General features: G+C 31.5%; 1 protein-coding gene and 1 non-coding gene across 2 annotated transcripts in view; both read right to left on the bottom strand.

Annotated features, from left to right (window-relative positions):
- Positions 1-2,215: 2,215 nt before the first annotated feature.
- TRNAA-UGC (transfer RNA alanine (anticodon UGC)) lies at positions 2,216-2,288 on the bottom strand. The gene has a single exon. It is a non-coding gene; the product is annotated as a tRNA-Ala (tRNA).
- Positions 2,289-2,458: 170 nt separating this feature from the next.
- LOC132603459 (multicystatin-like) overlaps positions 2,459-13,188 on the bottom strand; it is a 29,123-nt gene continuing 18,393 nt past the window's right edge. The window contains exons 6-8 of the mRNA XM_060316543.1: positions 9,371-9,386; positions 5,631-5,722; positions 2,459-2,799 (exon numbers count right to left, since the gene is read on the bottom strand). Of these exons, the coding sequence (XP_060172526.1) occupies positions 2,605-2,799; positions 5,631-5,722; positions 9,371-9,386 (303 nt within the window). The 3' untranslated portion in view covers positions 2,459-2,604. The remainder of the gene's footprint in view (positions 2,800-5,630; positions 5,723-9,370; positions 9,387-13,188) is intronic.

Genomic DNA, 13,188 nt, shown 5'->3' with positions numbered 1-13,188 from the left:
CAGACCACAACTAATATGGGGCTTAACATGTTAAAAATATAATCTATATCTATATCTATATATAATATAAAGCTAAGCATAAACAAGGTGATGTGACACCTCTCTATGGCCTCCATTCATATTTATCTTTTTTCTCAATTTTTTGATATTTTTTCCTTCTTTTCTTTCATTTATCACTCAATTTATACAGCTAAAAATATTTATTCCTCCCTTTTAAAAGTAACTGACTCGATCAGATGTGCCCTTTTCTTTCCTCAACATGGCTGGACATGTTTTAACATATTAATTATAATTTCAGTTACTAACTTTATGTCATGAGTTACAAATTTAATTTGCAAATATTGAAGGGGTCTTCCCAATTAAACATTCAACATCATTATATACTTTGACAAACTATATGTATTGGAGTAGTGAGTATGCGTCAAAGCTAAGGTTTTTGGAATTTTGTAATCTCTTTTCGTTTATGGGTGATGCAATTTGTCCTTACGTCTAATGTCCCTCAGTATCAACATTCAGTCTCAGATGATTTAGTTTGACTCTACGGGAAAGACAAAATATGAATCAATTGCTTTTCATGATTTGGAAAACAAATATTTCGATGGCAATTTGAAATTTCAACAGTAAATTTCTTGACTATATATAACATTCTTTATTAATTGATTGATATAAAGTTCTTTACCTTTTGGTGTCTCCAGGCGAAGTATTTCCGAAAGTAAAAGCAAGGGAAGGAAGCCAATGTATACATGGATGTAGGGCTGTTCACAGTTTTGGTTAAAATTAAAACCAAACCGAAAATTTAACCAAATTGAATAAAATAACCGACATTTGGTTTAGTTTGATTTGGTTTGGTTTTAAATTTGAAAAACCGATAATATTTGGTTTGGTTATGGTTATAATAAAAAATAACCGAATAAATAACCGAACCAAACCGATAATTATATACATAAAATTTATAATTATTTATATGTATAATATTAGCTTTTCATAAATAATTAATGATATTTTATACCTTTTAATTATTAATTTAATTTTGGTCTACTTATTTTTAAGACCCATGTCTTAAAAGAATATATCCAACAATCCAAGCCCAACTCTAATAAGTCGTAAGCATAAGGGTTGTTTGTATTTTGAAACCTCTGTTTGACTTGTTCTTTTGAATCTAAACTGCGTTGCAAGTTTGGTCCACCTGATTTGCCAACAGCGTGTCTTTCCCTCAATATGCAGCAAAGTTCACCCTTGTGGGCTATGAAGAAAAAAGAGTTTCATAAGAAATTTGAAGAATGTAGAGAGAGAATATTTGAATTGTCACGGCTAGTCATAAACCGAAAAACCGAACCAAACCAGTGGTTATTATTTTACTTGGTTTGGTTATGGTTTTAGACATTTAAAAACCGACTAAATTGGTTTGGTTATGGTTTTAACCAATAACCGACCCAAACCGAACCATGAACACCCCTACATGGATGTTGCTTAAAAAATATGCATGTAGCCTTTAATAGTTATGTGAGTCAATTACTTTAAAAGCCTATGATAGATGTAAGAATGTAAAGTTAATTTGTAGTTTTCATAAGTCATTTTAATTTACACAAAGGCTGTTTATTGATATATCGAATTGCAGTCTTCAAGTTCTTCATTTTTCTTTTAACTGATTAAAGTTTTCCAGCTTTTCATAAATCATCATTATTGTCGTCTAGGGGATCGAGTCCTTCGAGCTTATTACTTGAATGCAAAAAGTTGGTTAGAATAAAACTAATTTGATAAAGTTGTTGTCTTTTACAATCCATTTTTTCTCGTGAGAGAAATTTATGTTCTTCTCTGAACCCTGATTCATTATTTATTATTTTTTGTCATTTATCAAGGGATAAATCTTTGGAGCATATAAATGTGTCAAACATTTAGGCTCCTAAATGTAAGTTGTTTAGCTTTTAAACTATGCAATGGTGCTTAGTGAAGTTCGGATGCAATTTTTTGGGTTTTATTCTCCATCCTTTAAATTAATTAATATACAAGTTATAGATGTTTACAATATTATTTTTGTATGCATATTCATAATAAAAGCGATTAAATATTTGTAAAATTTTATTTACTATTACTTAAATAGAACAGAGCTTCCTCTAACAACTTAGGCATTGTATAATGTGGACATAGCTTCTTTTTCATCTTTCATTGGGTTGAATTCTTGCAACCCTGATTAGTCTATCAGGTAAATGAAAAGTGGAGATGCAGGGGATCGAACCCTGTACCTCTCGCATGCAAAGCGAGCGCTCTACCATTTGAGCTACATCCCCAACTGCCATTTCATTGTTATCATGATTTAAATATTCGATATTACCCGACCCACAAAAACATTTCTCCTCCAGTGAGTTCACACAAAACCAAAGTAAAAGGAAAATACTAATTTGCATATGACGTTAAAAAAAAAAAATCACGTACAGATCAATATTACGTACAGAATATGTTGAACTAAGTAACATTTTCAATACCTTAAAAACTTTATAGTAGTGTATATACACACTTACACTACGACATCCAAATACTTTCACATAAAAATGACTTTATTTATCTCCAACATAAGAGTAATTTCATATACCAAGCAATAGTTAATTAACTCCCTGGGGCATCACCAGCAAGCTTGAATTCTTGAACTTCCTTGAAGTTCTCCCATTCCTTCACCCAAATCTTGGTTTCATATGTTTTCTTCTTTCCACCATCAATTGCCTCAAGTGTTATATAGTACATTATTCCTTGAACTACTTGTTGCTTCACACTCAAAACCTTTACAAACTCCAAAAGAGCATTCTGAAATACAGAGCACATGTTGTTCAAAATGAAAGAATTATAAGTCATGAATACTTAATCAACTAATTCTTAATAATGCATTTGAAGAAGGGACGGAGTTAGCATGCGATGCGAAGTACAGTTCATTAGAACTCAGTAACTTTAATTTTTTAATGATCTTGTCTATATAACTCAAAATGCATAAAGTTTAAATGTTGAATTCATCTCTACTTTGAAGACATCAAAAAGTAAACATTTCAGATTATCCACCTAAAATTTAAACAAGCTTGAAGTTTGTGCATTTGCAAAGCTGATTACAATTGAATACTATAAATTTATATGTAAACCACTTTTTTATCCCCACATATTTGATTAACACAGTTCCACAACAACAACAACATACCCAGTGAAATCCCACAATGTGGGGTCTGGAGAGGGTAAAGTGTACGCAGATCTTACCCCTATCTCGGAAGATAGGGAGGCTGTTTCCGGAAGACCCTCAGCTCAAGAGAAAACATAAGAAAAAGTCAGATAAGCACAAACAGTTCAAAGTAAAATGAAAATGAAACTAAAAAAAGCGAACAAGTCATGATAGAGCAGTCTGAGAAAAGAAAGCAGTAACTACCACAAATAAATAAGATAATTGAAGTACAAGAAACAATACATAGTAGCAAGCATCAAATGACAATACACTATATATCAAAACTGCGACTACCTACTAACCTTCTACCCTAATCTGAGTCCTCCATAACCTCCTATCTAAGGTCATGTCCTCGGTAAGCTAGAACTGGATCATGTCCTGTCTAAGCACCTCTCTCCAATCTAAGGTCATGACTAACCCAGTTCATTTTTCAATATTCAAGCATAGTAGAGTTTTCTTAGTGTAAAGAGTTCAAAATGTTATGAGGCTATATGTTACTTTCTTATACAATTTCTTAATACAAAAGTTCTTTGTTCGTTGAATGATTAATTATGTTCTTACAAGAGTAGTACTTTGTAAGTTGCTCTTCAGCGTATGGCTTATTTGCTTGATCTAACAAATAGAGTTGTGCCAGAGCTAATCCAACATAATCTTATTTTTAGTAGCAACATGGGATGTAATGAGTTTAAGTTCCGCTGGATCCAGAATTAATTTTAATTGTGGAGTGGAGTTCGAGATTCTACCGATAACCGATTTTATTTATTGGGTTCGAAATCTATTATTATACTTGTTCAGTGAATTTTTAACATATATAAAGGGTTCGAGCCAAAGTTGTTGAACTTATCAGATCCCGTAAGTCATACTCTACCTCCGCCCTTACCTATAGGCTACAACCAGGGGCAGATCCACCCTTTAGAGTAGATTGATAAATTTTTTATATACCTATGTTGCAATATGCTTAAACTAGGTTAAATATTTAATCCTGTCATCCTCAGTCGCAAATTAGACAAAGGTGTCATGGTTGGTAGACACAAGTTTGAATCTATCTTGAACATTTTTCGACTCCCGTCTTTCTTTGTGCTTTTTAGTTCCTTTGTACCAGTAATTCCTTTTTCGGCTCTCTTAATTTTCTATTTATCTTTTTATTATTTATGTTGCCTTTCCTCTATTCTATTATTTTATTTGTGATCTCTGGCGAGAACACACAAATAGAAACTTCAAAATCCTTTAAATTAAGCATTTCTCTTAATCTCAAATATGTGAGTATTTAAATCGAAAAACGTGGGTCTCAATGGAAATTTTGGATTGAGATCAAAATTCATTTTTTTTTATAATTTCTTTTGTTTATTACTCCGTCCGTCCATGTTTAATTGTCTATATTTAACTCGGGACACTCGTAATAAACAATAAATAAAATGAGAAATGAATTGGAGTACTTAATAATAAGGGTAAAATAGGTATAAAAAGGTAAATTATGTCTTGGTTTTTCAAACTATACAACTTACAAGTAAAAGTGGACATATATTTTTAGTATAGTGGATAAATAAAAATGGACGGAGGGAGTGTATTATAAAAATTTGTGTTATTCTATAATTGTTAAATTCAATTTAAATCAGTTTACTACTTAAATTGTGATGGAAATTTCGTAAGCATTGCTTAGAAAAAACATGAAATTTATGATTTATTTTTGAGAACTTGTAGTTTATCTAATTCTACATTTACTTATGGGGTGTAATTACCTATTGAAGAGTTTTTCTATTATTTTTCTTATTTTGATTGGTGTAATTCCCTTATTGAAAATGTTATTTTACTTGTGCAAGTTCAGCTTTTAATATACATAAAAGATGCAAGTTCCTTGGTTAAATGTTGATTTTACCTTGTTGTTAATGGATGTGATTCCTTGTTTAAGATGCTAATTATGTTAGTTTCTTGATTTTTAAGATGTAATTTTCATATTTGCAAATAAAAAGACCTATTAAATGGACCCGAATAAACTAAAAAGAGATGGACCCAATCTAAATACACATTCCTAACATTGTGACACCCGCCACCTTCAAATCCTATATCCGCCTCTTGCTACAACATCAAGTAACTCTTAAAAACAAGCTAATATAGTTGCGCAATAATTTGTGATAGCCAGTTAAGTCGAACCTTTACACTGCTAATATGTATAACTTAAACCCGTGATCATACCGGAGCATATGCTGTTAAAGAAGAAAAAAAGGAAGAGTGCAAAATGAACACAATCAAACAACATAAAAACTGTAGAAACAGTGGTATCATTAATTATTAAGGCCAACATCATCGGACTATTATTTAAAAACACAATCAAACAACATTAAAAAACAAGAACAAACAAAATCAAATCCACAAACAGGAAAATCCATCAAATCTCTAACTTTTAGAAGAATAAATCAAAAAAAATAGTAACCTGTTTCTGATTAAAATCCTGGACAGCAAAACGAGCAAGATCTTCGTACTTAACGCTGTTTTCGGATCCTCCAGGAACATCGGTAATACCTCCTAACCTTGCCATCGCTGCGAATAATTAATTTATTGCGCTGTAAGAAGAAGAAATTAGTACAGTAATATGTTTTGTAATGAGAAAATGGCAATAAGTCTACACTGGTTTTTATAGAGAAAAAAGGGGAAGGTAACGACGAGAAACAAAATCTAGCACGTTATAAGTATTTTAATTTGACGGATTTTGACTTTGACGTTTCAGTGCCGTAGTTAAATTTGCTTCCAAATAACAAAACGGAAAAATGATCAATACTTGCCTGTGGTGGTTGAAAAAAAAAAAACTATACTTGCGTGTGCAGAGGTGGATCTAGGATTTGAAGGTTGTGGGTTCTCAGTTAGGGCTAGTTAAGGTTGCTTACTGGCCTGCTCGATTCGGTTAGATTTTGTTTGTTATCGATTATCAGTTTGTACACAAGCTAAACCGATAACCGAACGAATAAGATATTTGTTATCAGTCATCAGTTATTCGGTTAGCGGATAAAAAAATATCTTCTAGGGGCCAACGGTCTGGTTTAACTGATAACTCAATATCGATAAACCAATAGCATTCGTTACGGTTCATTTATCGGTTAAACCAAAATTTGCACTCTTATTCCTTTCGATCTCAAATTAATATACAATAATAATCGAAAAAAAGAATGAGTAGCGATATTCATTATATATTTAAAAAATTACAAATCACTCAAACACAACATATATATATATATATATATATATATCATGACAATGGTTAGAAAAAATTAAGAAGAAATGTATTACAATATAAGAGGAAAACTAAAAAAAAATGAGGAAGAAGAATGAAAGGACCTGATACAAAATGGAAGAACCAACAACATTGTTTTAGAACCCGAAACTTTGTCACTTTTCATTATTTTTTGGTTTGAAAATTGATTCGAAGAAGTGAGATTGGGCAAAAGTAATACTTCCACCAAGTTTTAAATTTGTTGTGGTCTCATTTAATTTTGACTGTTGTGATTTTTAAAAGGAAAAAAATCCTTTGAGACTAGGTACATATTGATTATTACTGGACATCCTTTGCTCCGTGCCTCTCCCCATCACTAAAAGGAAGGGTGATAAACGTGTGTGATAACTGGAAAATATTTAAGAGCATTCGTTTTCTCAAATTTGGATGGATTGCCGAGAAAATTAAGGAAGAGAATATACTCCCTTTTGGCACAATGTATTATGAAGCTACTAGTGCAAATGAACATTTTATGTCAATCTCCTAATGTTAATGCTAGTTGTTGTTACACTAATTTAGAAATGATTTAGCCTTTATTCATGTCCACTTTTGTACTACTAGGTTTAAAAATTGATTATAACTTTTGATTGCAAACACGTAAAGATAACTTAGAAAAGATGGTAAACGACCTTTAGCATTAATAAGGATGTCAATGTGTATAAGTTAAAGGGAAAGCTACACAAATTACCCATCAATCCCAAACTAATTACGTCTCTTTACCCCTTTGGAATGTAATTATAATTTTACCCATTCGGCTGAAAATAATTACCCGATCTACCCACATCCATTCCTTAGCAAAGCCTGATTTATGGGGCGAAACCTTTCTCTTTTCCTTTCCTCCTCTTCTGGAGCACTATTTATCCCAAACAAACCAAGGCTCCTCATTAGAGCTGTCAATATGGGTTTTGCCCGCGAGGCCGACCCAATCCAACTCTTTATTTAAGTAGGGTTAGGCTAAGATTCTTGGCTCATATAGAAGTGAGGCTCAAAAGCACAGCCTTTCTTGGCCCGCCGGCCTCAAGGGTTGAGTTGAGGCCAGAAAAGAATAATAAATTAATTATTTAAAAAAAAAAATTAAACAAAAAGATAAAAAGTAATGAGAAAAAAGAATATACTTACTACTAAGTAATAATTAGAAATTGGAGTAATACTTTTTAGTCTTAGAATTTATATTATGTTTAATTTATTTTGAACGTGATCTGAATTAGTGATTAAAAATAATAATTTATATTTGTTCTCTTGAATTTTTTATTCTATGATATGAATTTGAGCAAGAATGGGTGGTAGAAGATTCTATTTCATATTGTAAAGGTTTCATGTTTAAATTGTACCAAAAATCACTTAGAAAATATTATTTCGGAAGAGAAAAAAACTTAAAGGGCTAGCCTGTCCTAACCCGCAGCCCGTTTAGGACAGGGTTGGGCTGCCATTTTGCAAACTATTCAATTAAAAGGGTCCGCCCATCCTAGCCCATTTAATTATTTGCCCCAGCTCAGCCCCTTTTGACCCCACTATTCCTCATTATTAATCTTTACACTTTCTAATAGTTGACATTGAGACATGCCTTAATTAGGTACTAGTAAATTTGTCCGCGTTTCGCGCGATTATAAAAATACCAATAAGTTTTCAAAAAATGTTTTTATAAAATTAATTTAGATAGAATAGATAAAAAAAAAATATTCATTGTATATGCATAGAAAGTTTAATTTTATTAGATTGATTAAATAAAAAAGATACTACTATTTGGAATTAGTTTTTAGTTGAACTGCATTTTTCATTATCAATTTCTTTTCTAAAGAAATGGTAAAAGAAGAAGAATTCTAATACATGCTTTTACTTTAAGTATCATTTTTCTTATATTCAAATAAGAGAACACCTGAATTCAAAGCTAAAAAAAATACCAACTTATTATTGGGTTTGTTAACTACCAAGTGCAGCAATACAAAGCAAAGGCTGAAGCCTTATCAGGCTTAAAATTTTCCAAACCTTTTTCTTTTGCTAAGTGAAGTACAAATCAACGTATAACTAACTTTACAAAATTATATTTTCAACTTAGAATATTCTTTTTAAATTAATTTCAACCTAGTGGTCACATATATATGCACAATATTTGAGCCTACACCTTTAACATTCAAGAAAGTGCCGAAGGCCGCCCTTGCATCAATTAGACTGTAGACACTCATGTATAGATGCATGTACAATATTCGAGACTAAATACAACTTTAACATTCAAGAAAGTACCACTTTTGCATCAACTGGACTATAGGCACTCACATGTAGATATATGTACAATATTCGAGCTTAGAAACCCCTTTAACATTCAAGAAAGTGCAAAAGGCACTTGCGTCAATTGGACTGTAAACACTCATGTATAAATATATGTGCAATATTCGAGCATAAAAACACCTTTAACATTCAAGATATTGCCCAAGGCCCGCACATCGATTGCCTATATACACTAATTTAAAATTAGATTGTCAATATATTAAGAGAGAATAATCTCATTACTATTGACAATAATCAAGTAGTCTGTATTCAATTCAATAAGTACTTTAAAACTTTCACTTCCACCGATAAATATTTAGTTCAATAAGCAGTATATCACGAAGTAAAGTATGAATACTTGAGATTTCTACAGATTTTGACCATCAACTTCTAGAACTAAAACGGAAAAAAGAAGGCTAGCAACTAACAACAAACAACAAACGTGTGTTGCAATCACTCTACTCTTCCACATATATAAGGATAATGAAGATAATAACTTCATAGTAAGCAAAAGCTGATACAATTTCCAAAATAAACGACAGCTTATAACAAAGGACTCATTAACACCAATTTTCTGATCAATGGCAATAAAGATTTTTTAGCATGCCTTTAGCGAAAACACAACTTAGTAATAGTTTGACGCTTGTCTGGATCATCCTTCACCTCAAAGAACAATGAAGTAATTAATAATGAAAGACGGTTTCCAAACAGATAAAAACTGAAGTGCAATTTATACAGCTATTGAAAATAGTAACATCTCTATTTGATACGAGAAGAGAACTAAAAATAAAAAGGAATTACAGGGGAAAAAAAAACACTCTTGACTACTTCTTGTGGAATTTATATTCAAGTAAAAATATCAAGGGTCATAGAGACTACCGCAATGAAATCGTTAAAGACTACCGCAATGAAATCATTCTCACCAATCAACTTTTGTGTCAACTTGATAGCTTATCCAGGGCTTGTTTTCCTAGAAAAATTACAAACATAAGTCAAATTAAACTTGAAATAGCTATGTCTATGAGTAGAAAGATATATGATAAAAGTATTTATCTTATGTAACTTACCTTTCAGATAAAAATTTTCCACCAGAGTGTGGATAAGCCTCATCATCTTAAAATATTCTCATCACAAAATATATATAGTAATATTTTCTTCAAAAAAACACCTTCACTTAGATTAGAAAAAAATCTTTTCTTATAAGGTGACATGAAAATTCAAACAATAAGATCGTAGAAATTAAGGAAGAGTATAATCAAGAAAATAAAATAAAATATGTTAAGCAAAAAGTAAAAAGGGATTAAGAAATAGCTCATCTGGTCAGCTTCCTTGAATAAATAAATAATCTAACAAACAAACAAAAGATCATATACTATTATACATAGGTGCAACTAATGGATGAAAATGTAGAATGCCAAATTGTTGTTATATTGTTTGCTTTTATACATAGAATGGTTAAAGAATACAAAGTGAATACTACATTAATATACATTAAAAGTGAATACTACATTAATATACATTAAATTAATACAAAGTGGAACGGAAAGTAGAGAAAGAGAAATTAAAAGGGATGAAGAAAGTGGCTTTTGGAATGGTTAGTAACGTCAAAGGAATAATGGTTAGTCATTACATATAATTACACAGAATAATTGACATTAATCATAGAGTAAGGAAACAAAAATATTTACAGTTATTATGGAGAAAGGAAAAAAAAGACAATGAGAAAGCAAAGGGACGTACTGATGAGGATTTGAAGAGCTTTAAGATCTAATCAATATGAAATAAATAATTCAACATTGAACGGATAAAATGAGTGATTAGTTGGAAGAAAAATAGGGAAAATAAAAGAAAAAGCCAAAAAAAGGAGAAAAAAGATAAATAGGAATAGAGGCCATAGAGAGGTGCCACATTACCTTGTCTATGCCTAGCTTTATATTATATATAGATTTGTGTCGAAAACGGTGGCATTGCACCGACTTTGTTTTGAAGATTAGTAGCTAATCTATCTTTTTTTAATTTTTTTTTGTCCGTTTTTCTATTTTTCATTTGTCCTTCTTTAATTGTCTTTTTAAAGATAAAAATATTAACTAACTATTTTTAAACTAATAAATATATAAATATTAAAATTAAATGTATTACACTACAACAAAATGTAATTAAAAAAAATACTAAGGTTACTAACTTATTTATTAAAACATAAATTAATATAAAAAACATTTTATAACTTTTTTACGAATACAAACAAAATTTATATATATAATATGACTCTATTGCAAGGAATGAATCAGTCTTTTATGATACCCTGGTTATATATGAATATACTGTGTGGGTATCATAGAGGACCGAGGAGTATTTTTTTCCGAAGAAATGAACCAGTCATTTATGATACCCCGAGAGTATATAAATATACCGTGTGGGTATCAAAGAGGACTGAGTAGTGTTTTTCTTTTCTCTCGAAGAAATGAACCAGCCCTCTATGATACCCTGGCAGTATATAAATATACCGTGTGGGTATCAGAGAGGACCGAGTAGTTTTTTTTCCGGAGAAATGAATCAGTCCTCTATGATAGCCTGGAAGTATATGAATATACCGTGTGGGTATCATAGAGGACTGAGAAGCATTTTTCCCCCCAAAGAAATGAACCAGTCCTTTATGATACCCTAGCAGTATATGAATATACCGTGTGGGTATTATAGAGGACCGATTAGCGTTTTTTTCGAAGAAATGAATGAGTCCTCTATGATACCCACACAGTATATGAATATATCGTGTGGGCATCATAGAGGACCGAAGAGTGTTTTTTTTTTCGAAGAAATGAACTAGTCCTTTATGATACCCTAACAGTATATGAATATCGTGTGGGTATCATAGAGGACCGAGGAGTGTTTTTTTTTAAGAAATGAACCAATTGTTTTGTGATACCCTAGCAGTATATGAATATACCATGTGGGCATCATAAATGATTGAGCAGTGTTGGAATGAATCTGCTATTTACGATACTTTGTTAGTACATGATATACCAGGTTCGTATCATAAAGAACTCAATGTTTTCTTGAAGGAATGGACTGTTATAATACCTCACACGAAATTAACATTTTTGTTTTCTTCTTTCTTGTCATGCACTTTAAACATTCCATATTTTAAGCTCAGAGAGGTCTGATTCTAGAAATCCATCGCTTACATAACTATCCTTAAAAAATCTATACATGATGAGGAAAAAGAGCAGACATGGGATTTCATGGGACCACCAGTCACCACTTGTGTTTGAAATGCGGATAAAAGAGAATAAGTTTTACACTGATTGTCAACCTTTTTATAATCTTCCTTGTTTATTCGGACTTGGAATAGCCATGTGAACAAGTTTACATTACCATTGATTGATCAAGAAAATATGAAATTTTACACGAATCATAAAAAAAAAAAAGACAGACAGTTTTCACAACTCTCTAGAATTTCAATAACTGTGATCAAGAATCTAAACAAATAGATCATATCAACAGGTATTAACCTAATAAAAAACCCCAAGAAAGATTGATACTCATTATTATCAATCAACACTTCAATTTTTTGTGGGGATACTGAGTATTCACAAATAACTATTTGCATTAACAAAAAACCCCAAATTCTTTCAATACTAATCCAAGAAAATGAAAAACCAACAACAAACAACTAGTAATGAGTCCCCAAAGTGATTCCACATGAAAAAAAATATTGACAATAGGACATGCATCAAATAGAAGAAAGGGGATGGCAAAAAGACTATTTTTTTCGTCACCTTTGGGTAAAATCTTTGGAACTACGTCTCTGGAAGCCATTTCAAGCAAGTGAAGTTTCTTGGTTTTCTATTTCTGATAATCTTTTTTTTTTTTCTATATGAATTTTGGGGTGATCACAGATTGTGAATGCAAATAGAGGGGTTAATATTTGGTTGAGTCTTATAGTGCGCGTAATGAGTCTCTTTCTTTATAACGGTCAAATTTTCATATGTGGTAATAGGTTGGTTTACGCAAAAGTCCTTTGTTTAGGCTACCAATCGGATTTTGTCCATATTTTTTTTTTTTTTTGTAACTAAATGTATTATTTACAAAGTGAACAATTCAGTACAAACTCCCAAACAAATTGAGCTACTAGCCTCAAATCTGTCTCATTCAACCAGTACACTCTATCCTCCTATGCATAGCTACTTTCAAGGATAGTAATTCATTTGAGCTAACTTGGCAGCAATCTTCCTATTCATGGATGCACGAACAAAGACTTTCTGGATAATCTGTTTGACCAAAGCCTTGTCTTCCTTCTGTCCTTGTGAGAACACTCGAGCATTTCTTTCGAGCCATATATGATAAACAGCCCCAGCTAGACACATCCTATAGATATCTGCCTGCACACTTCAGATATCTATATCCATATTCTTAAAGATTGTGCAAATAGAATCTTTGAAATTGAAAAAATATTGAACTG

Source organism: Lycium barbarum, chromosome 1 (genome assembly GCF_019175385.1).
Source record: "Lycium barbarum isolate Lr01 chromosome 1, ASM1917538v2, whole genome shotgun sequence".
Taxonomy (NCBI): domain Eukaryota; kingdom Viridiplantae; phylum Streptophyta; class Magnoliopsida; order Solanales; family Solanaceae; genus Lycium; species Lycium barbarum.
Note: the sequence above shows the minus strand (reverse complement) of the source record. Positions and strands in the feature narration are given on the sequence as shown.